Source organism: Bos taurus, chromosome 12 (genome assembly GCF_002263795.3).
Source record: "Bos taurus isolate L1 Dominette 01449 registration number 42190680 breed Hereford chromosome 12, ARS-UCD2.0, whole genome shotgun sequence".
Classification (NCBI taxonomy): Eukaryota; Metazoa; Chordata; class Mammalia; order Artiodactyla; family Bovidae; genus Bos; species Bos taurus.
Window position 1 is genome coordinate 20,800,306 of NC_037339.1, and position 24,930 is coordinate 20,825,235.

The window sequence follows — 24,930 nt, forward strand, 5'->3', positions numbered from 1 at the left end:
TATTCTATAGGTACAAATGTCTGTACTTTTGCCAGTACTGCACACTCTTGGTTGCTTACTTTAGCTTTTTAATGCATTTAGAAATCAGCAGTATGAGTCCTTCAACTTTGTTTTTCTTTTTTAAGATTGTTTTGGCTATTCTGGGTTCCATGTCTTTCTATGTGAGTTTTAGGATCAGCTTATCAGTTTCTGCCAAATAAACAGCCAGGTTCTTGATGTGGACTTTGCTGACTCTGTCGATTAACTTGGGGAATACTGCTTTATAACAGTATTAAGTATTCTAGTCCATGAACACAAGATGTCTTTGATTTTCTTCAGGTTTTCTTTAGTTTTTATCAATGGTGTTCTGTAGTTTTCAGTGTACAGGTTTTGTTAAATTCACTTCTAAGTATTTTATTCCTTTCGATGCTATTGTAAATGGGATTTCATTTTCAGATTGTTCATTGCTAGTGTAAAGAAACAATTTTTGTATCTTGATCTTGTATCCTGCCATCTTGATGAACTCATGTATTAGCTCTAATAGTTTTTTGTCTGTGTGTATGTGTGTGTGTGTGTATTCCTTAGGATTTTCTATATACAAGACCAGGTCATCTGTGAATAGAAAGAGATTTAGTTCTTCTTTTGATTCTGGACACATTTGCTTTCTTTTTCTTGTGTAATTGCCCTGCACACCCTTCAGTAAAGTGTTAAATAGAAGTGGTGATCATCTTTATCTTGTTCCTGATCTAGGGGGAAAGCATTCAATCTTTCACCATTAAGGATGATGCTAGCTGTAGGGGGTTGTAAATGCCCATTTTGAGGTTGAAGAAATCTCCTTCTATCCAAGTTTGTTAGGTGGTTTTTGTTTTTATAAAAGAATGTCAAGTGCTTGGACAAGTACTTTTTCTGCATCTCTTGAAATGATCACGTCGCCCTTGTCCTTTATTTCATTAATATGGTATTTTACATGGATTGATTTTCATATGTCAAACCCACCTTGCATTCCTGGGAGAAATCCCACTTGGTCATAGAGGGATTTATATGTCGCTGGATTCAATTTTTTAATATTTTGTTGAGGATTTTTACATCTGTGTTCACAAGGGACACTGGTCTGTCATTTTCTTGTGATATCCTTGTCTGGTTTTGGTAAAGGGTGTTTTTTCTAACCCAAGATATTTTTGTAGCATCTCTTCTGGCCTGGCCTTCGTAGCCATTCAAGAAACAAATCACTGTCCTCTTTCATAGTCATACCTCGTTTTTACTGTTGTCTTTAGTTACTAAAAATGGTATTACCCAGCTTTATCTCCTACCATAACCACCATACGTGGCTTAAAACATACCTTAGCTCTTTATCAATATCAATGAGAAACAAAACCACAGTGGTAACAGTAAAGTGCGTGAGCTGTCCTGGACATTGTTCTGAGCGCTTTACCAGGATTATGGCACTTCCTATTCACAAAACTAAGAACTGAGCACTAGTATTAGGCCCGTTTCCTAAGTAAAGAAACCGAGGCAAAGAGAGGCAAAGTGACTTGCCCAGGTTCCCTCAGCTAGTACGAGGCTGAGCCAGCATTCAAGCCTAGGCACTGGGTTCCCAAGTTCATGTTCTTAACCGCTATGTTTTAGCACTTAGAGTTCTCAGAAAAGTGAGGTTTAAGGATTTAAGAAAATTTCAGAGAAGGTGGTCTAAAAACTTTTTTTGAGGAACTTCTCTAGTAGTCCAGGGGTTAAGACTCTACACTGCCAGTGCAAGGGGTGTGGGTTCGATCCCTGGTCAGGGAACTAAGATTCCACATGCTGAGAGGTGTAGCCCCCGAAAAAAAATTTTTTTTTAAATTTTTGTGAAATATCAGCATACTTAGAGAAAGCTGGTGCCTTTTTTGGAAACTATGGCCAAGATTCAGAACACACATTTATGAGAAAATCTGATACCTTTGTTTAAAATATTGGGAACATTGTCTTGTATGGCAGTGAAGAACGTGGATATTTAACAGTCTGGTACAGTATTTTTATTCTCCGATAAGTTCTGCATGATTTATAGAAAAGACCATCTAAATTCCAATTTGGAAGTTTTTTTGTTCTCAAAGGAAAATCACGTCATTCATCCTTTTAAAGCCGCCTTCAACAGTAAAGTTTTAAATGCCTTGCCCTTGGAGAAACATGATAAAGTTGGTGGGCTGGTTTTTCCTGCTCTCGGGACTTAACTGGGAAAACTAAAGACCCACGCTGCACACAGCAAACGTGAAAATATGTTGTATCAAATAGAAAAATGTTCAATGAGACACTATTAGTTGGCAGTTAGTCAGCAACTTCTTTTCCGCACCTGCTGTGTGTGAGACCCCAGCCAGGAGGCAGATGGCAGGTGGCAGAGTGTAGACACCGAGAGCACAGGCTCTGCGCTCCGTCAGCCTCGTCCAGGCGGGCTCCGTCGCAGACTCAGGATGTCCTCTTGGGCAGGCTCCTTAAACTCTTCAAGCCTCAGTGTTCTATCTGTAAAACAAGAATAATAACACGGTTACGTGATGAAGAGATGAGATCATCCGCATAAAATACTCTTAGTGCCTGGCACATGGTATGCACACGTGGGTGCTCAGTCGCGTCCGACTCTTTGAGACCCCATGGACTGCAGCCCACCAGGCTCCTCTGTCCATGGGATTCTCCGGGCAGGACTACTGGAGTGGCTTGCCATTTCCTACACATGGTAAGCACTCATTAAATATTAATTATTATGAAGAAATAATGAGCCTCTTTTCTCAAATAGTTTACAGTATCATAAATAACACTAATAGGAAACAGACCATTCTATACATCAAAAGAGTGGAACAAAGTGCTTAATAGGGCTTAAAGAACCGAAGGTCACAACAGCTGGGGAAGAGGAGGAGGGATCGCTGAACTGAGCTTAGAGGAGAGGACAGTACAATTCAAATTCAAGGCAGACCTGGAAAGAACAGCAGAAGCAAAGGTCCAGAGGTGGGAGAAGGGGCTGTGGGATCAGATTAGTCAGGGGGTCGGGGTGTGGGAAGGAGCAGTGACAGACGAAGTTGGAGGTGAGCCTGGAGCTCCCTGACTTTGAAGGGAGGGGCGTGGGTTGGCATGTGATGAATATCAAGGTGAGAATCTTAAGTGAAAGTGTATATCTTTTGTTGTTTTAGGTTCAGGATCCAAAATCATTTCGACTTGAAAAACATTTTATATTCCTGGGGAGTCATCGATCTTTTTGATCCACTCAGAGCTAACTTGAAAGGAATTTCAGGTAACAACAGTTCTTTTTCCAAGCATATTGGCATTGTGTGTGTGGTGGGGGGGCGGGGTAGGTGCTGTTTTTAATCAGTGATCATGCACTGATGAAGGGATTCACACCTACAAAGCCTTTAGAGGTAAACAGCCAGAGATGATGTGGCTTAAAAGAATAAAGAAAGTGCTTTACTGTATATAAGAACATGCTGCTTCAGATGCCAGATTTGGGTTGGACTTTGTGGGGGCGGGGTGTTTCTTGAGATGGCCTCTAAGCACCCACCTTCAGAGTGAAGTCAGTGATCAGAGGTCACGATACAGCTCCCCTCCCTCTGCCCGTCATGATAGGAGAAACCAGAGATACTGGTACAACGGAGCCCATCATTCTGACCTCCCACCATCACTCTTCGTTTCTATCTCTGCCCCCTCCCTCCCTCCCTGGACCTCTCTGTCTTCTTCTAATGAACTTCCTTTCTTCAAATTACTTCCACAAATTATAACCTGGCCTTAAAATGTTCTCCCTCCCAGAGTATTAGGTTTTGTGGCTTATAGTAGACAAGCTCCTGCTAATCTACGGGCTCTGCATTCACCTGTGGTCTGACAGAACTGACATCTAATGTTAAAAGAGAGGGGAAGGCCAGAACCTAATGTTTCAGAATCCTCCCAGGAGACCACTGGCAAAACTACTGCCAACTCCAAAGACTCGGGTTCGTTGCTGCTCTGGATAGTAATGAACTATCTGTACGAAGATGACCCTGGAGCAGGCATTGCCTTGGCCTTGATGCTTTCCTTGCCCGAGGAGCTGATGAAACCTCTGTTTGGAATGCTAGAACCTCATAGCTCAGATATGTTTTCTAAAGCCTTGCTCAGATTTCTTTCTTAAGCCATTGCAGGGGAAAAAAAAAAAGTGAGTTTAGTCCACACCAGAGTCTCGGCTTGGATATTAGATGTGACCAGTTAGACTCCATGGCAAAGTTACTTATCAGAAAGCACACGAGGAAGGCTCTATTCTAGGTTATTTATAATCTACCAGCTCTGAACTCATTGCCTAAACATGCAAAGAGATAGTAAGCAAAGCAATAGTCAAGTTTGGGCCCAGTGCCCCCCAGCAATGCTTGGCATACAGTGGGAAGCCAGTAAATACTGTTGACTTGGAGAATGACTCTACCAGAAATTTTCCCTGGTGACACAAACATAATCTGGCACTGCCAGGAAAAGAAGACTAGAGCTAAAGGCTAAGAGGCAAGGAAAGAGCAAGGGATGAAGGATTTGTGTGCAGTCTATCTTTAATAACACAATCCCATCACTATCTTTGTGGCTCTGGAGCTCAGCTGTGGCATTCCTGTTTTGACCAGCCTAATTCAAAATTTGGGAGCCATTCTGACCTTCTCTTCCACACTGCTACATTCCAGTAGTCACTGTGACTCACTGATTGCTCCTTCATCATTCTCAGAAATACATCCTAAAAGGCAGTCAACCCTGTGTCCTCAAAAAGAATTGAGCTCAACCCACATGATGCAGTTCTCCTATCAGTAAAGACCTCTGAGGCTCAGAGCTCCTTTGACAAGATCTAATAAGCAGCTGAGTTTAAAAAGAACCTTTTAAAATACCTAACCTCTTGTTTTACAATGCAATTAAAGTCTACTTATTTTTGCTCAAATCAGCAGAAATATAGGCTTATGGATCTGGCTTGTTAAACAAGTATCAAGCAGTTACCACACGCCAAGTGGGAAGCTTGCATGCCTATTTCCTTCAGATAAAATATATCCACCTTACAATCTTCTCCCATAAAGTTTTATTCCTCTAACATAGGGATCACCAAATGAGGGCCTACCACCTGTTTTTATAAATAAAGTTTTATTGAAACACAGCCACTCCCATTCATTTAAACTCACCCATGGCTGCTTTCCTGCTATAATGGCAGAACTGAGACTTTGCAACAGATGCCATATGCTCTATAATGGCTAAAATATTTAATATCTGGCTTTTTACAGATAGAGTTAGCTGTCTAAAATACTGCTTTCCGATGTTTTTCTTTAAATATGATCAATAGACTAGTTACTTCTGTGCCTAAGTAGACTGTTGACTTAATTCTGGAGACACAGCCACTGAATCTAACAATAGATGTGTCATGCCTAAAATGGGGTAGCCACCTCCCACCTCACATCTTATTTGCAGAGATGAAATTATCATACAGCAAAGCAAATTATCATACAGCAAAGAGAGCTTGACAGAGAGCAAGTGATCAGAAAATGCTGGTCTCCCATCCTACAATTAACAAGGGGCTGCAGATAGTTTTGTACTACTGATGGACACTCAGCAACCACTGGGAACATTTGGTTTTTTCTTTCTATTTGGTACCAAAGCCCAGAATCAAGTTCCCCTTCTCCATTTAAAAAGTCACTCATTTCTTCTTTTATGGCCTCAAATCCTATTTTTGCTGCATGAAGAACGCCCAGCTGGGCCTATGCTGTTTTTCTCCCTATACCACCTTGGCACTACATGTTACGAAGCTTTTAAGAATAATGCCAGTGTCACTCACACTAAAGACATCAGCTAGAGATCCACTTTCTGAGCAGTCCCACTTCCTGTAGGCTCAGCAGGCTTTCATACCAACCCAAGCTTCCTAATCTAAGAAACAGTCCTTGTGCACAAACTTGAAACTTTGAAGAAACTGTCTTATTCTTAACTTTTGTGACTGGTTTCCAACCTCTGCTCAGGAAGACGTACAAGCTCCCGGTTTCTATGATGTGAATGAACAAACCAGCCAGAGTTGTTTGGTTGTGAACTGAAGTTAACTTCTGCCATACCAGTGATTGGGCAGAGCTGCAGAAGGTCATCAAGATAGCAACATAGGTCATTCTGGACTTCAGTCTCTTTCCCAAGAAGACCAACTAGCAAGTCTCCACACATACGTCCACATTGTAGAAATGCCCTCACCTGGGGGTGAGGCTGAAGCACCCCTCTGAAACACAGAGACTGAGAAGGACCACGTTAGAAAGTAAGAAGAAATGGCTTCCCTGGTGGCTCAGGGGTACAGAATCCACCTGCCCATGTAGGAGACATGGGTTCGATCCCTGGGCTAGGAAGATCCCACACGCCGCAGAGCGACTAAGCCCACCCACGTGCACTACAGCTATTGAGCCTGTGCTCTGGTGCCTGAGAGCCACAACTGCCGAGTCCACGCGCCCCACAGCCCGTGCTCCGCAACATAAGACGCCCGCACACCACAGCTAGAGAGCAGCCCCCACTTGCTGTAACTGGAAGAAAGCCCGTGCAGCAATGAAGACCCAGTGCGGCCAAAGTAAATAAAGTTATACTTTTTTAAAAAAGGCATAAAAAGAAAGTAAGAGGAATGGCTCCTTTCTGACCACATCACCACCCGCTCCAGGCTGACGCAGCACTGCACCGAGAGTGCCCCCTGGTCCATGGTTTCTCCAGTGAGAGAAGAGAGGCCCAAGGTGGACATCTGGCTCATCCAGCTCATTCAAGTGTTTCAGGACACATCCTGGCAGATCCGCTCAGGTCCTGCCTCACGGATCAGAGAGATAGAGAAGGGGGGCAAAGCCTACATACAGCATTCAGCACCTACACCTTAAAAGAGCATACTGCAGTGCACCTGAGCAAAATCCCCAGCCAGGAGCAATGCCCATGGGCAGAGCCAAGCCAGTGGCCCCATCTGGCCAGAGGGCTCAGTTGGCTCTTATGGGATTTGGGTCTCTGGTGAAAGGGCCACCATACTCCCAACTCACCCAGGCAGGAAAGCAAGTTCACAGCCCAACCTAACCACCGAGCATAGTCTCATGTCCCACTCATGCAGGAAGCCTGGCCAGAGAACCCAGATTGCCAAGAAGCCTGTCCTACGGCCATGCTTGGGCAGAGCTAAGTCAGACGCCCTGCGCAACTGTTGAGCACAGTCCCTGACACCACATAACCAGGAAGCCTGATCAGGGACTGTGGATGACCTTGGAGCTCAACTCATGGTACCACCAAGCCAAAGCCCAGCCTGTGGCCCCACCTGACACAGAGCCCAGCCAATAGCACCATCCAGTTGGGAAACACACCCTGAGTCCCCATCTGACCAGGAATGATTGCAGAGCCCAGCCCACAACTGCCCAGTCATACCATCCTGCCAGGGAACACAGCCTGCAACCTCACTCAACCAGAGGTAATTACCGAACTAGCAGCTCAACCCAACCATGAAACATAGCCAGAAGCTCCACCTAAAGAGGAAGCCCACCCAGTGGCTCCACTTGAACGCACAGTCTAGCCAGCAGTCCCACCCAACCAAAGAAGCCAGCCAGCAGCAACCCCTGCAACCTCTGAGCATACGCAGTAGCCTTGTTCAAACAGAGACCCTGACAGAAGGCCTCACCCATCCATAGCTGCTGGGAGCTGACTGGTGAAGGTCTTTTTCCTGCCACAGCAAATCTATAAAGTCTGGGAGAGCAGACTGCTTACTTTAAATACATAGATGTTAATGCAAGGAATGAAGGAGCTTGAAGGATTACAAAAACATGATAGAACTGAAAGAAACAAATAAAACCCCAGTAACTAACTGCAGTATGCTTGCCTGGAGAATCCCATGGACAGAGGAGCCTGGCAGGCTGTAGTCCATGGGGTCGCAAAGAGTCGGACATGAATGAGCAACTAATACCCACTCACTCAACTCTCATAGAGAAATGGAGATCTATGAACTAACAAAGAATTCTGAGTAATCCTCTTAAAGAAGTTCAGTAAACTACACGAATGCACAGACAGACAAAATTGAAAAAACAGTGCACAAATAAGTAAGTTCAAGAAAGAAACACAAACTATCAGAAAACCAAAACAGAAATCCTAACGCTTAATACAGTGACTGCACTGAAGATTAGAGCCTCAACAGCAGAATTGATCAAGCAAAGGAAAAAACAAAAACCCCAGTGAATTACATTTGAAATTATCTAGTAAGAGGAGCAAAAGGAATACAGTGAAGAAAACCTATGGTAGTTGGCTTTCTTCAAAGCCAGCAATATATACACTATGGGAAGGAACCATATATACACTATGGGAATCCCAGAAAGAAGAGAGAGGGACAGAAAGTCTATTTAAAGAAATACTGGCTGAAAACTTCCCAAAATTGGAGAGAAAAATGGGCACCCAGATTTTTGAGGGCCATGACCCCAAATAGGTTGAACTTAAATAGGGCTACCCTGAAACATGTTATAATTAGTCGAAAGTCAAAGACAAAGAATTTGGAAAGCAGCAAGAGAGAAAGGGGACTTCCCTGATGGCTCAGATGGTAAAGAATTTGCCTGTAATGCAGGAGACCCAGGTTCAGTCCCTGGCTTAGGAAGATGCCCTGAAAAAGGAAATGGCAACCCACTCCAGTACTCTTGCCTGGAGAATCCCCATGGACAGAGGAGCCTGACAGGCTGCAGTCCATGGGGTTTAAAAGAGTTGGACACAACTGAGCAACTAAGCATGCACACAAGACAAGAAACGAGTTACGTACAAGGAACCCCCATAAGACAACCAGTGGATTTCTCAACAGAAACTTTGAAAATGGCTGTTATCAAAACGATAAGAAATGGCAAGAGTTCAGTGGTTAGGACTCCACACTCTCACTGCTGAGGGCGCAGGTTAGACCCCTGGTCAGGGAACTAAGATCCTGCAAGCCGTACGCCATAGCCAAGAAGAAATAGCAAGTGTTGGTAAGAATGTGGATAAAAGGGATCCCTCGTGCACTGTTGGAGGAATGTAAACTGGTGCGGCCACTATGGAAAACGGTATCATGTTTCCTCAAAAAAGTAAAATAGAACTTCTATATAATCCAGCAATTCCATATCTGGGTATGTATCCAAAGGAAATGAAATCATTGTGTCACAGAGATATCTGCACCCTCATGTTCTATTGTTTAGAACAGTCATGGAAAAAGTTAAGTGTCAACATATACGGTGGAATATTATTTGGCCATAAAAAGAAGAAAATCCTGCCATTTGCAACATTATAGAAAAACCCTGAGTGCATTACGATAAGTGAATTAAGTCAGAGAAAGACAGATACTGTATGATCTCACATATACTATATATAATCTAAAATCTAAATCTAATCTAATAAAAAGCTAAAATCATAGAATCAGAGTACACAGTGGTGGTGGCCAGGGTGGGGAGAATGGCTGAAGGTGGTCAAAGGGTACAGATATAAAGTATATTATCTTATTTGCAATATACACATACATAAAATCATCATATTATACACCTGAAACTTACACTGTACATGCCAATTACACCTTAACAAAGCTGGCTGGGAGAGTGGCAAGAAAGCAAGATGTGAGGAGAGGGCTAGATAAGAAGGACAGAAAGAGGAACCAACCACCTACTTGCAGAGGCCATTTCAGGTTCTTTCCGGCACTCTGTATATTCTGGGCTGGCTGCTATGTGAGATACACTCTCCATCTACAACTAAGTGACAAGAAGAGGGGAAAGATAAACTAGAAGCAGATCCTGGCGATAACTTTTTCAAAGCATTAATACTGCCAATATTAAGTAATAATATCTGGGGAGACAAAAGACACAGCCAACGATGTGATGATGAGAAGCTGACAATGGAATGTCAGATAATCGGTTTACATTTTGCAAATCTTATGTTTATACAGTCTCACATTATGAAAACCCTTAACCTTCTGAGAGTATGGCCACATACAAAGCACCATGGGCTCCACTAACAAAGGGGAAGGGGGCTCTGAGTCATTCAGATGACACTTGCCAAGGATTCCTGTGCTGCGCCCGAGTCCACAGACACCAACCATTTCCTTACGAGTGAAAATCAGATTAAAGGACATTAAGGCAGCTGTTTTTATGGGGGAAATGAAACAAATGTAGTGTGTGGAGCGAGCCCCCAGTATTCAGTCATTCGTCCAACATTCACTATACACCTATGTGTGCCAAGCACTATTATGCTAGTTGAACGAGGTAACAAGTATTTAGAATAATACAGCTTCTGTTTTCTGGGAACTTACAATCCAAAAAGGAAGGTTCAGATGGAAACACAGAAGCTGTTATGGAAGAAGAGTTTATTCATTTGCTTTGGATATTGAAATGTAATATAGGAGTGGAAGGGTTTATTGAGGGGAAGGCGGCTAGCTTCCCAAAGTAGGTTCTGTAGAATGCTAACCTGGTAAATTTGGGGACAGGAGATCGTGTGTCATTCCATGGTTAAACACTACATATGACCACGCTCCTGTAGAGCTATGAACACCATGAACATTAACAAATGAGCAACTCTAAGAAGTCTACTGTTAAAAACAAAAGCACAAGCCTATTCAATTTGCATTTCCCATGTTATTACTCATGGAACCCTTTATACAGAATAGCACCTGTAAACAACCTTGGGAACAGATTTTGGGGAAACAGGTTGAATGGCCCTCAGTGTCATTAGACAGTTGCCAACACTGCAGGAGAGAATAAGCCCAAAGCCAGGAGGATCCTCTAGGCTGAGTTCATTGCATAACATATCCAGAGCCACTTAACAGAAGTAAGCAAATTGGGATCTGCAATACAAGATCAAGCAAGAAGAAAAACATAACCCACATATGACTCCTGAATCCTTGTTTTGATGACAAATGCTGGTCTTCTGAAATGTTAACTCTTACCAGAGATAAAATGTATAGGAGATGAGGATGCCGAGGCATGCCAGGCTATGGGTCTAAGCCTATGTCTGTGCAAACATGTAAATGTCACTTCTTGGGCCACTCCTGTAATAGGATGGAGAAAAAAGCTCCTCAGTTGCAGTTTCAAGAAAGTGAAATAGCCAAGTCATCTACTGAAAAACTCATTCATACCAACCAGTTGGCACCATTTCTCACATTGTGCCAGGGCATCTGGACTCTTAACACAAATGTATTCAACTATATTCTAGCTGATAGAGAACCTCTGCTCATTTCATTAAATATTTGGATACCATTCTAGATAGTAATGAAGTCACAGATTAGTAAAACCTTCTCATGACCATTAACCATTCCTTATACACACAGTTCTAATTTGGGTCCCACATTTCAGTTTGCTCAGGGAGTTAGCGAGACAGGCTATAGATCATAGATTTTCTAAAAAATGCTACTGAAAAAGACCAACTGCTAAAACCAATCAGAAGGCTGAGTGATGCCAAGTGACTGTTTCCATTGATTTTTCTCTCCCTCTGGCCCTTGTCTGGTCCCCTTCACTGGCACTGAGAAAGATCTGTTCCTTACAGCAAACAGCCAACTCACAATTCCCTTATGTAAAAGACAGATGAGACGCCACATATTCTGTACTCTGCTGGTCTTACTCTCTCACAACACTCATTCACCGTCCCCTCGTATTGTGTATGAGAAATCAAAAATAATTTATCCTAAGATAAAACAGAGAAGCCCTCTCAGAATACAGCATGTCCCTCACGATGTTTAAGACTCCTGACACCACTCCCTTTCCAGGGCATGCTAGAATCAACTAGAACACACTTTTGCAAGGTGGTGGCATCCGTGTGGAAGGGTTGAGTGGAAATGGGCAAGGTACCTGCTGTCAGAACGCCTGTATCTGCCCAACAGAACCTCTGGTCAAGCGTGTGGATTTCTAGTTTCTTCTCGTTCTCAAGATTCTTAATTTCATTTTTTGTGTCAAGTACCAAGCGAACTGTTTAAACATGATGGATGGCTAAATTATAAAAACCTGTCCATTTCTCTAACGTCACCACTCAAATTCCTGTTTGCTAAGCTTATGATGCCTTTGAAATTGTTGACATACAACCATTATAGTTCTCACCTCTCGTTTTCTCTGCAGACTCTAGCCCATGAGGCAAGGTAATTGCATAACTGATATGCTCAGTATACAGAATGCGGTCACGCGGCATGAGATATTTTTAATACATTGCCTTTTAAAGCCCATAGTACAAACCTCTGACTGTCATTTAAAAGTGGCTCTTAAAATGCAGCCCAAGAAGGCATTCAAGGGAAGTCATCTCAGAAGCTTGCTGAATGTGCAGATTCCTGGGCTCTGGAATTTGCATTTTAACACATACTCTGGCAATTCTTATACACCGAAATTTTAGAAATACTAAAGATTTCAACAGTAACTAGAAATTGGGCTTGAAAATTAACTTGAAAAAATGGGGACACAGCCCTGAATATTGAGTGGGATTATTTAGTAGATGGGGCTCAGACAGTAAAGTATCTGTCTGCAATGTAGGAGACCCAGGTTCAGTACTTGGGTTGGGGAGATCCCCTGGAGAAAGGAATGGCAACCCACTCCAGTATTCTTGCCTGGAGAATTCTATGGACAGAGAATCCTGGTGGGCTACAGTCCATGGGACCGCAATTGAGTTGGACACGACTGAGCAACTAACACTTTCACTTAGTGGATACTTAACCGAATTTGAGGCTTTGAAAGTTGCATAAAATACTGCACCTTAAAATTTCCCAAATCTCTTCCTATTTCCACAGTAAGCAGCATGCAAGACTATAACTCTGTTCTTTAAAAATGTACTCACATCTTTCAACAAAATGCAAATAATCCCATTTCTATTTCCTCTGCTTAGGCCAAGATGGCTTTTATGTTTCTGAAGCGATCCACAAAGCCAAGATCGAGGTTTCAGAGGAAGGCACCAAGGCATCTGCAGCCACAGGTGTGTGCCCAAGAGGACTGGGTGTCAGCAGTGCTCAGGAATGCTGCGGGCCCGCATCTCCCCCTTTGTTAGACTCATCCAGTTCAGCCTTCACACTTCTAAGCCTTCCCACTAAAATCCCATGTCCAGATGTGATAAGAGCATTAAAAAAAAAAAAAACGGAAAAACGGGGTGGGGGGGTGGTTAACAGAATCAAGTTCTTGAAAATGAGGGGAGAAAAAGAGCCATTTTGAAAAGGATCTGCACCATGACCCCATAAATAAGGAATAGTCATTCTGAAAATTACCTTCAGGAAGGAATTTATTCCATGAAATATTCTGAGAATAGGACACAGTGTTGGCTAAGTGCTATCTTTTCTTTTTAATTTTCCCATTTGCACCCCATCATAACACTAAAACAATGCTGTATCATTAGGATGCTTTTATTTCTTCAAAAATCAAGTGACTTTGTATCCAATTATAATAGTGACTTTCCTCAAATGAAGAGAAAATACAATGGGATTCTACTCTTTTATCTTTCCTGCAGCTCTGTTGTTACTGAAAAGGTCTCGGATTCCTATTTTTAAAGCGGATCGGCCGTTCATCTTTTTCCTGAGAGAACCGAACACAGGTATATTAGTGTTTTTTGATAGGATTCATGTAAATATTTATCAGCACCTCTCTAGCAACAAGGGCTCATTTGTCCACCCCAACCTAAAACAAGCATTCCTTTTAGCTGGTTTCTGTAGTGCTTCCAAAGCTCCCCAGTTGCTATGTCATGTATCCTGAGAAAGGGGGATATTTCATAACTACTGAGGAGACTAATACCCTCTTGTGGCTTTTCTGCCTTCTGTTCCTCTCAGCCCATTTAAAAATGTAAGTTTCTACTTCTGGGGAGGACTTAAAAAAAAATGATGAAAGTAAAATAAACGATGTATCTTTTTTCCCCATTGTTGCTGAACTTTCTGGGCCTTGTAGGCTGAGGGTGTTCATTCAGGCCACGAGTGTCCAAGTTGTCCCCTGGTACTCTCAGCGCCCCTAGTATCCTAGGGAATGCACCTGCGTTTCTATAGCTTTTCTGTTGATCTTCCTCAAGCTTGTTGAAATTACACAGAAATCAAATATTTGCCCTAGGCCTTGTCCTACCATACAACCTCATCTTAATCCAAAGATGGTATGGTACAGGCAGAGCCTTAGCACATCAGAAGGACAAGCAGAAGTCCTTTAAGTCTCAACAACAGTGAACAAAGTATTCAAATGATTCCTCTTAATGTTGCCCCACCTTCTCTGGCAATTACTTATCAGCCTGGGGAAAAAAGAGAGATTCTCAGTAAAGAGTTGTTGGCAAGTCTAAACAATGTGTTAAAAATAAATAGGATGGACCAGGACTAACAAAATCAAGCAAAAGTGGATCTACTTTAACTAAACATCAGGCATTATTTTTATTTATGGAGAGAAAAAATGTCAAGTTAGAATAATGAAAATTATGCATAGGTTTTACACAAATCGTTAAGGAAATACTGTCAACATCATTTTATCTGAGAATCATTTGCGTACGGCTGTAATTTGTGCTAGAAAGCAAAGACACTTGTGACAAAAAGGATGAAGATAATCATTCACTAGGGAATTATCTATTAAGGGATTATTGCGGGGAGAGAAAGTCCATCAACAGAATATATCCTCATAGTATTTCACCAGATGAAAATGTCACTTATCACTCAGAACAGGTATCAGAGAGCCCTCTCTTAGAAAGGATACAGGTCAAAAACAGTTAAGATGAAGAACGACAGGTTCTACTCCCTCAAGAAACAAGAGACTGGACTAAACCTGAACAGAAGGGTCACTGTCAAAAGCTCATAGCCAATAAAGGTTGACGACAGTTAAGAGAACAGTTTCTCTTCTGGAATTCAACTGCATAAAATGATGTAAAATCTTTGAACTGACTAGTAAAGGATACATCACTGTTTCTGTGATAAAGAGTTTTCAGAACTGCCTTAATAAACAGAATGAAAATATAATCCAACACCAGTTCCATGATCCGCAATAGTCCCCGTGAGTTTCTCTGCCTTTCTCCCTGGGAGGTACCTGCTCACATCACACAAGGCCGAGTCGCTACTCTTCTGATGACGGGGTAATGAAAGGACAGAAATGAGCCTCAGCCTCCAGTATACAAAACTGACGAAGCTTACTGATAAGGGCAAATCATAACTCAATCAGTTGACAAATGGGACACATGTAAGAACATTACCAAAAATGATCTTCACCTCAAGATTAAACTGTTGGAGAACATCACTTGTCCAGCCTACAGTCAGCCATCCAGTGATCTAAAGGACCTAAAAGACATGATATTCCCCTCCATGTACTCCCACTTCCCCTTTGCTGTAGTAGTTCAGTAATTTAACTAACACGCCCAGTTTCTTAATCTGTAAAAACAAATAAAAAAAGCTCTGCAAGAAATAAAATATTAAGCTTGAATTTTTATGGGTTTCAAAGCTTGTGACTGTATTTTGGGGTAAGAGCGTAGACGGAGTATGGTGGCAGAGAGATTAAGGACAAGAGGAGACAACACAAACTGCTTCTTGCCAACTCCACCTAGGGTTCATACCCTGAAATATATTAAGGATCAAGGGTCTAAAGGATCACCTCATGAGCAACCTGTGAAATGCAAGAAAGAACATTCTGATAAGGAAAAGTGGGCAAATGTTGGAACAGACAGAATATTTAGTTGCTTTACTAAACATTCTTGTTAAATATTAACTTTTATCTGAATGACTTGTAAAGCTCTTCTGTTAATCTCAGAATCTAAACATATATAATTTAAAACCAGACAATATATTCTGGATTTTGTGTATCTGATGTTGAATTTAGCCATGTGACTGCAGCTAACTATTAATACCTTAACAATTCCACTTACTAAGTAATATCCTGCTCAGAGGTATTTTTTAAGAGGTTTAAAAAAAATGTTTAAAGAACTGCATATGAAAATACTATGTAACACTACATTATGTTTTTTTCTTGACAGCATTTGTCTTCAGTATTGGGAGAGTTTTGAACCCCCTACACTGAAATAACAGAGCTCAAGCATGTTCTCCACTTTATCTATGCTTTTCTTCAAAAATTACAATTTCATTTTCCTATACCCCTGAAATTTAAAAAATGATCTGCTGAGGTGTACAAAGATAAGGGTATGTGTTTTTCAAATATTATGAACCTAAAAATACTTCCACTTTGCCATAATTTTATAAATTTATTTTACCCTCTTTTAATCTAAATGTGTTTTAGCCTTCTTTTCTACTCGTTATCCCCGAAGCACTAAAAGGCACAGCAGTGACCTATGAATGGTGAGTGAGTCAGGCCACAGGCTCACAGTCCTCAGTAAGGACACGTGAGGCCACAGTGGACTGAGGGTGGATAGTGAATAGCGTTGCCTTTTCCTTATCCTGGACAACTCAGGGAGAATGCAGAATGGACAAAGTCATTTAAAATGTGTTTCCTTTCCATTTAGCTTCTAAAGGAAATGGACAGTTTAAGTGTAACAGCAGAGCAGAACAAAGAGATCCGTGGAACCCTCAGTCTGTTGTGGGACTTCTGCAAGCATGGCATCAGGCTGCTAAATGCTACACATTTCAGAGTATGTGGTGTCCCCCAAATTTACAACTCCCTGACAGCTTCACCACAGTCCTGGTGAGAAAGGAAAAGGGAGGGGTTGAAGGAAAGGAAGTAAGGAAACCAATAGAGTTCAAAGGTGTCTGCTTTTGAAACAGCTTTTAAGAGTCTGCCTATCCGCAGATACGTTTCCATTGTCTAGGCAGAAACGGAGTGTGTCGGAGTGGCCAACAAAATCTAAGAACATAGAGTAAAAAGACAATGCAGATTATGTAACATGTCATTACAGTTAGGTTTAACAAATGTGAACTTCAAGTGGTGTATTTTTCCAATGCTAAAAAGCAATGCCTTTAAAATTCCATTATCTTAAGATGGTTTTAAATGATTACTTTAAATGTGATTATTTCCTAAACCACACAAGAGTAAAATAGAGCATTTATTGATGGAATAACAAAAGTGCTTTTCTTAAATATTCTTCAAAATACATTTGTACAACTTACAATAATATATCCAAAATAACTGTATATACAAAACATTGCCTAGTTTTAATGTATGTGCTTTTTTTTCCCCAAAAATTACAAAGTAACTTTTTTATTTTTTTGGCAAAGTTCAACCTTAACAGAGGTGACAATTTTGAAGGTTGGTTTAAGAAAATAGAACCTGAGGGAAATTGACACGCAAGAGTCAATGACAAGCAAGAGATTTGGAGGAATATTTTTAGTTTGTTAAATAAAAATGTTTTTTTTAGAGTGATACTTTTCACATTACAAAAATAAACCAAAATGAAGAAAAGGTCACTGTAAAATGATGGAAAAAGGATCTGTAGACTTGCTCTTAGTATTTCAAAAAGCCAACAATGCATGTCAAAAAATGAATGCAAGATCACAACAGTCTTGTATTTACTTTGTATTTGGAGAAGGTAGTGAAATAAGTGGCCACATTCTCTTTTCTTTTAATTGCTATTAATATGGTTGATCTGATTGGCTCTTCGATGAATTTCATCCAAGAAGTTCTCCAGTTGTTCTATTAGCATTCTTTTTTTAAACCTGTATGAAAAAATAAGTATAATAGCACTCTCAATTTCTTTTTAACAAATAGTTACATATCAGTATAATTTTTTTTTAAAGAGAAAAACTGCTTTGAGAAGATTTTTTAAAGTGAAATGAAAATGAAAAATCAACAGCTTTATGATATATAAAATCTCTTAGCAAATTATTTTATCAGTACAGTATTATAGTTTGTTTCTAAAACAAACAATCCAGGCCTAGGTACAATGGATAAGAGGTTATTTCTTTCACAGTAAAAAAGAAAAACAAGGGAAAAAAAAAAAAACCTAATAAATACAAGGGTTATAAACATTCCAGCAATCTGGGTTCCCAAAGAAATGACTCCAGTAGGTTCTTATTCTCTATGAAAGTGCAATGTTGAAAGGAGTATGAATAAAATATGAATATAATCCCCCACAAAATGGAAGAAATGAAATTTGGCCATTCACATTTAAACTGTGATGTTCTACTATTACAATTTGAAAACTAGCAACAAGTTAAGGACAATCAGACATCAGCACTATAGGATATAGCTAACAGTTAAAAGTTCAAGTGAAAATTTTTAAATTTTTTCAGTAATAAATATAGCAGACTAAAATTGCTTTTGTACAGAAGTATGTGTACATAATGTACAGAAGTATGCAGATGCTTTTTAGACTCTCCAAAAATACGGCCCAATTGATGCCTACTTCCTCTGTACTTGTAAACTAATAACAACTAACCACCATAATATTATACAACTCTCTAAAAGGTAACAGAATTCAGGCACCCGGAATACAGCTAAATCTATGAAGTTTGAGTTGATAGCATGTTATATAAAGAGCAAAACAGGTTAAATATTCAAAGTAAGTAATATGAAAAGTTATGGCCTTATCTTGAGACTTGAAAGTAGCCCATGCTCTAGCCACTCATAGAGGGAAAAAAAAAAAAAAGGATTAATGGCTTTATCTTAAAAAAATAAAAACCTTTACATGAAGCATGGAAGAAATTGGTGGGGTACATAATTAAAGGGTGGGTAGCATAATTAAAGGATGGGTATCTTGGAAGGTCAGATGAGATAAACCTTAAGTTTTCTTACAATACTAGAATTCTAAAAAGTCTTAAAGGAGAAATTTTAAAAAACACTTTTTTACTCACTAAACTCATACAACTATGCTTTCCAGTTAATTGCACTTTGTGGTCACCGTTTATAATCTTGATCCACATTCCTTGTACTAAAGTACATAATCTTGGGCTACTGAAGCAATCAGAATAAGGCTCATTTGTCCAGCTCTTGTCCCTTAATTACATGTTTTCCCACGTACAAGTGAACTCCTGCATTCAAATACTGCCTTTCAAGGTTACTTTTAATCACTAATATTAACTGTAGTTCAAATATACAGAGAAAAATGAAAGACTGTAAAATATAAAGACATCAAAAAGCCACAGAGTAGGATAAATGAGAATTATGCCAATACCTGTAATGTGTAGAGAGAAAGGGTTCATGATTTCTAAAGAATTTGTGTGTGGCTATTTTTTAAGTGACCTTAACTTTCAATAAACCAAAAATAAGAATTACTTATTTACACATTGGTGTGTCATATACATGCATAACAACACAAGTATAAAGTAGATACTGTTAAAATACCAACTATAGAAACTGGGGACTCATTTCATCATACCATAATGTACAACAGATTACTTACCTTGATGCTTCTTTAATGACATTTTGTAAAAATATTAGTCTTGTTTGTAAACTGCCTTGCACATGCTTCAGTAAAGTGAAGATTCTTTCATATTCTTAAAAATAAGAGAAGCAAAAAGAAAAGTGGTGTTACTTTGCACACTTATTCAATATTTTCCTATTACAGTTTACTACACATCAAGATTAAGACAAAACTAAAAATAGTTTACCTAAAAACTTCACCGTTCTTTAGAGATTTTATAATACATGTATTTCATCAGACATCAACAAAGATAAAATAACTTGTCAAACACTGCCTTTTCTTGGTAAAAGTTCTCATTAGGGAACTCATGTATATATATATATCAAAACATACAGCTTAGAAGAATGAGTAAACAGCTTTTTTGGTAGTGCCACTGAAAAATAAGAAGTGGCCTTTACAAAAATCCAACCTTACAACAAACTCTAAATTACAGCTAACATAGGGGGTGGATAAAATAGAGGAAAAAAATAAACAAGAATGCTGTCTCAATTTCAAGTTTTCACATAAAACTTAATAGTCCTCTGTCAAGGACTATAAGCTCCTAAAATGACCAGTACTGAGTCTTACCCACTTCTGGACCACCCATGGGCACCATCATAGCAGGTGATCTGTCCAAATCTTCTGAATGAATATCAGTAAGAATATTGAAACTTTATCTCACAAAGTTCTTCTCTACTCATATAACAGACAACTTCATAATTTTAGTTTTTTGGCCTAAACGCATCCCTGTCACTATTATAGTTTAAATCTTAAAAGTTAAGATGGTGGGTAGGTACTGTGCCAAGAACTTTACAGATATGAAGTCATTTAATATTTATTGCATCTTTGGGGGTTTTTTCTGTTACCTTAAAATTCCAAAAAAAAAAAAAAATTCCAGTTGCTGGTTGGCAGAATGTTCAAGACTATCGGTTCCTGTCATGGGAGGAACCAGGTTTAATTTTTATCTGTGTGTTTCCCTACTCTACTCTCATCCCTCCTTATTTACCACACCTAACACAGTACTTTGGATATAGCAGTAAGTGTTGGCTGAATAAAGAATGGGATCTTATATAGCTGATATGTTGTTCTCAAGACTGATCTAAAGTCAGATCTATGCTTTAGTTAATTTGACTTTTTTCTTAGAGCACATACAAAAATCAAATCTGTTGTCTGTCTCTAATTATACATACTTCTTCCTGGCTTTCGGATCTCCTTCATTATTTGTGCTTTTAGTTCAGTGTTGACCTCTTCGTGGCTTCTGCAATGCATCAATTTCTTTCCTCTGTTGAGTGAAGATGCTGGTATATTCTCTTCAGGACATTGTTCTTTATCTCTGGGCTCCTCGTGATTTTCTAAAAATCCACCAACAGTGAGGTCATTAGTTCCTAAGTGGTCGTGACCGAGAGCCTCTGTATGATTGGTTGGTCGTTCCAGTAAGTTGGCTGGAGAAGATCCTGAAAATTCAGCTTCCATAGCATTTGGTGTAGTATCTGATGAAAGTTGGTCTGCAACATGATTTTCAACCACATCATCCATTGTCGAATCATTAGTGGCTTCAGAAACTAAAAATAAGGAAAAAAGAAAGAAAGATGAGAGCCAATTTCAAAGCACACAGTAAAGAAAACGTCTAAGAAACAATATTGTAGCAAATCACAACTGATCTCCTTGACTCTTAGAAATTAACAATGTGATACGGTTCTTAAGCTTTGCCATATATACAGTGTATTTCAACGTGAAACATTCACAGTATTTACAAAATTTGTACAATTTTTGCCTGGGGGGAAAAAATAAAAGTCAGTTTAAAAAAACTTTTAGTTTTCTGGTTTTTTTCTATGGCAATTTTATTGAATAAGTGGTTTTCACTGCTTTAGGGACACATATATGATCAAGATTATCATGGTTATCCTTTTATTAGAGAGAAGGCAATGGCACCCCACTCCAGTACTCTTGCCTGGAAAATCCCATGGATGGAGGAGCCTGGTAGGCTGCAGTCCATGGGGTCACTAAGAGTCGGACACGACTGAGTAACTTCACTTTCACTTTTCACTTTCATGCACTGGAGAAGGAAATGGCAACCCACTCCAGTGTTCTTGCCTGGAGAATCCCAGGGATGGGGGAGCCTGGTGGGCTGCTGTCTCTGGGGTTGCACAGAGTCAGACACGACTGAAGCGACTTAGCAGCAGCAGCAGCAGTTCATTCCAATTTACCTCTGCCTTATACAGTTACTATTTAGAGGCAAAAGTAAACACAGGAAGCTTAAGCTAATCAGTATTCTGCAGCAACATGGCCCCAAACCTCCAGAGCACCTTTCCGTATAACCATCCACATGGTCTTCACTACTTGAGCAATGAAGAGTAGCTGGTTCCACTTCAGCTCACTAGACTAGACATAAAAGGCTTGCAAGCTTGCCACTTAATATCAGATTATTTTATCTGCTCACCAGAGAAAGCAGCTGAATTCTCAGTTCCCTGATTGCTCACCAAACCACCAGGACCCAGATGAATTCATCGCCTTACTATTCAAAATTTAAACTCCCTCCCCACCACAAAAATTCTCTGAACTTCTGACTCCCTTCCTTCATCCTAAATCGTACTCCATGATTTGCAAACTTCAATGAATAATCTCAACAGCAACTCCTGTTTTAACTGAAATCCAGCTCTCCTGCAAAGAAAGCCCTCGCTCTCAAACTTTCTCCACGGACTTAAAATGAGGTGGCGTCACTAGCCCCTTTTCTTTCCAATGCCGCTTCAAGAGCGTTTCTCCACGCACTCTTGTGAAAACTCTTGCTCTTTTCATCTATAAAATCCTTCTGTACCTCTCTTTTTTCTATGTTTCTTTTCCTTGAAAAATATATCCACACCAGATTCTTTGTCCTGTAATTTACCACGATCTGGATTTTGCTAATTATTTCCCTGTAGCTACAGAGGCTTGATCAGATTGATGTTCATTCAGTATTTTGGGTGGCAGATACTTCAAATGTAGTACTGTGTAATCCCATCAGGAGGGATCATATTTGGCTTCTCTCCAGTTAAGATGTTCTTACCCATGAATGATCACCACCTACAATTAATTACTCCATTAAACATTCCCTTCATCAACTCTCATTCTTCCCCAATAATAATATTCCACATGACTCAGCGACTGAACAACAAAAAATACTCCACACAGTAATGTCAGCCTGGTCTTTATGAAATGCCAATCAGATCAGATCACTACCTCTTTCAATGGATTTTCACTGTCCTTAGAATAAAGTCTAGAATTTTTTACAATGGCTTCCAAGACCCTCTATGAAATAGACTGTGCATGTCTTTCTTTTGGTTCTCACCTTACCTCATTCCCAGCAGCCCGCAAATATACCAGAATGCTTCAGTTCCCTTAATGCCCTGCTCCTCACAGTGTGCCTCTGAGTATACTCTTCCTGTAAGAGTACTATTACTGTCACATAGGTAAATGCACAGCTTCAGTTTACTAATTTCCATTCATCCGTCAAGTGTTGGCTTAAACAGAACCTCCTCAGTAAACTGCCTTGACCCCACAGACTAAATCCTCTTGCCAAATACTTCCCCAAGTATACTTGACTTCCCTTTTTGTAATATTCATCACACTTCTAAGGAAATGTGTGATGACTTTCTTTCCTCATTATAAATGAAGGCAGAGATCACTATTATCTGTTTACAGCTACATCTCAATGCCTAACCCTGTCTAAATTAAGCATATCATTTAATAATTAATTGCCGAATTAAACAAATTGAAAACTATCTTTCTGTGGGTACTGATAATGCCCCTTTAAAAACTGTCATTTCTAAACGCTAAAGATTTGCAAATGATATTTCAAATCATGATAGCTATTAAGCATAATGAATGAATATACAAAATGTTCATTAAAAAGACATAAAAAATGATTACATGCTAATTTGGAATAAACAAATATTTTCTCTAGACACTCTTGGAACTTTATCCACTTTTCCTATATCAGAAAACTCTCTCTCATGCAGAACCAAACTAAAAGCAACAAATACTGTTTAAAGAAAAACCCTTACTTTTATGAAGAGGAAGGGGTTTAATGAGGTCTGGCTGTGCTTGGGTCATAGGTGCCGGTGGTCCTTTCCCTCCGATGTGGTTGTTCACAACTGGGCTCTGCTGCCGGCCCCTCAGCAGTGGAGACATGCAGCGTCGTCTCTTAGGGACACCTTGCATATTTGGTTCTCCAGGTCGTTTATGTTTATTTTGAGGTCCAGCCACAAATTCATCTGCCTCATCTATCATCATACCCTGTAGCAACGAAGAATTTCCCTGACTTTACATATGGTTTTCAGTTGTACGACAAACTCCAATTCCCATTAAAGTACATTTTAAAGATGTTGACATAGTATTCTACCAAGCAAATAATTTCGGCTTACTTTAGTTAAATTAAGAACTATTAAATCTGTGCCTCCCACAAAAAAAAAATTATATAATCGAACACTTCAAATTTACCTTTTTATCCAGCTTAAAGGGGTTGCCAAATGTATGCAACCTCCGCGGCTGATCAGGATCAAGTTCTCTTAATGGAGAAGGTACTTGCTTGAGGTACTCCTGGTAATTCCCCATTTGTGCTATAGGAACACTGTGCACTTGGTCTTTTCAAACAGAACAAAGCAATAACAAAAGTTAACTTCGCTGAAACTACCTTCCATTTAGTTAACAAATAATGTGTCCTTGTGTGTGAATGCTACCTGGTCTATTCCAGGCAACTTTTCCTTACCATATATTCTAAATTAGTTTGTTGCCATTATAAATATTGTGACATAAAATCTTGAGTGCTTTTTAATAAAATTTTAAATAATTTTATCTTCTAAACAAAGCAAAAATATTGCAGTTAGTTTCAGTATATAGAATAAACAGTATGTGTAACCCTTCTATGAAAATGTCTCTTCTATTCTGCTCCAAAGCAGAATTTAGTTAAAGCATAATTTACAGAAAAGAGGTATCACATAGATGATCCTTTTCATATAAAACTATAGTTGAAATGTTTACATCAGAGTTGGCAAAGGGTTAAGTTCTCATCTGACTTGATTTGTAGGTGCCAAAGGTATAGTTAAGGAAATACTAGAATATGACATATATTGGCCATTCCGAGTTAAACTATCAGATACTAGTAGATCACAAGAAAATGATTTTGTGTGTGCCTGTGTATGTGAATGTATGAAGAAAGCCACAAGGAAACTAAGCTATTACCAAAGGTTGTTTCCTCTGGAGAACAGAATTTGGGGCAACAGTGATGGTAGGAAGAAGTGTAGACAATTAGAGATGACTCAACTTTCTACTTCATTCAATGAGAATGTAATATTACAGTCAACTCTTTAAAAGTTATAATAACACTCTGTATTTTCAATATAAAGAAAAGTTTACTGAAGAAATACCAATATTAAAACCATGATCTAACCTTCATCCTGTCCTTTAAGAAATCTGCGGGTGCTCTTCAAAAGATTAGATCTCATTCTTGTTAAGTGATCCAAAAGATTCCGTCTTGGTATGTCATATGCATTTCTAAACGTCTGTGGCTTCAAATCCTGTTTTAAAAAGATTCAAAGACAAAATGTATTTTGAAACAGAATTAAAAGACTACAATCTCCAGCCCGCAGCACAGCTTAGAAAATAAGATATACAAGTCAACTAATTAGCTTAAAAAAATAGAATAAAGAGATATGATACCATCATAATGTACTGTTTTAATAACCAAAAGATAAAAACTCAGTAGTGAAGCTCAACCAAATTATCTCAAAC

The 24,930-nt window shown here is 39.5% G+C and overlaps 2 protein-coding genes across 8 annotated transcripts in view; one reads left to right on the forward strand and one right to left on the reverse strand.

The window, feature by feature from the left end:
- SERPINE3 (serpin family E member 3) overlaps positions 1–16,093 on the forward strand; it is a 31,902-nt gene extending 15,809 nt beyond the window's left edge. Inside the window, exons 6-9 of one of the 2 annotated variants that reach the window (NM_001100359.3) lie at positions 3,132–3,232; positions 12,763–12,849; positions 13,375–13,458; positions 15,850–16,054. In NM_001100359.3, coding sequence (NP_001093829.1) covers positions 3,132–3,232; positions 12,763–12,849; positions 13,375–13,458; positions 15,850–15,893 — 316 coding nt within the window. In that variant the 3' untranslated portion in view covers positions 15,894–16,054. Of the gene's footprint in view, positions 1–3,131; positions 3,233–12,762; positions 12,850–13,374 lie in introns of both variants that reach the window. The other variant, XM_059892029.1, reaches the window with a different exon arrangement.
- Positions 1–24,930, reverse strand: part of INTS6 (integrator complex subunit 6) — a 104,462-nt gene that overhangs the window by 1,237 nt on the left and 78,295 nt on the right. For 2 of the 6 annotated variants that reach the window (XM_025000046.2, XM_025000047.2), the window contains exons 13-18: positions 24,590–24,716; positions 23,641–23,783; positions 23,205–23,436; positions 20,355–20,726; positions 19,165–19,258; positions 16,857–17,479 (exon numbers count right to left, since the gene is read on the reverse strand). In XM_025000046.2, the coding sequence (XP_024855814.1) occupies positions 17,386–17,479; positions 19,165–19,258; positions 20,355–20,726; positions 23,205–23,436; positions 23,641–23,783; positions 24,590–24,716 (1,062 nt within the window). In that variant the 3' untranslated portion in view covers positions 16,857–17,385. Of the gene's footprint in view, positions 1–2,302; positions 2,470–9,574; positions 10,949–16,856; positions 17,480–19,164; positions 19,259–20,354; positions 20,727–23,204; positions 23,437–23,640; positions 23,784–24,589; positions 24,717–24,930 lie in introns of those variants that run through there. The other 4 variants (XR_009496677.1, XR_009496676.1, XR_009496675.1 and 1 more) reach the window with 4 other exon arrangements.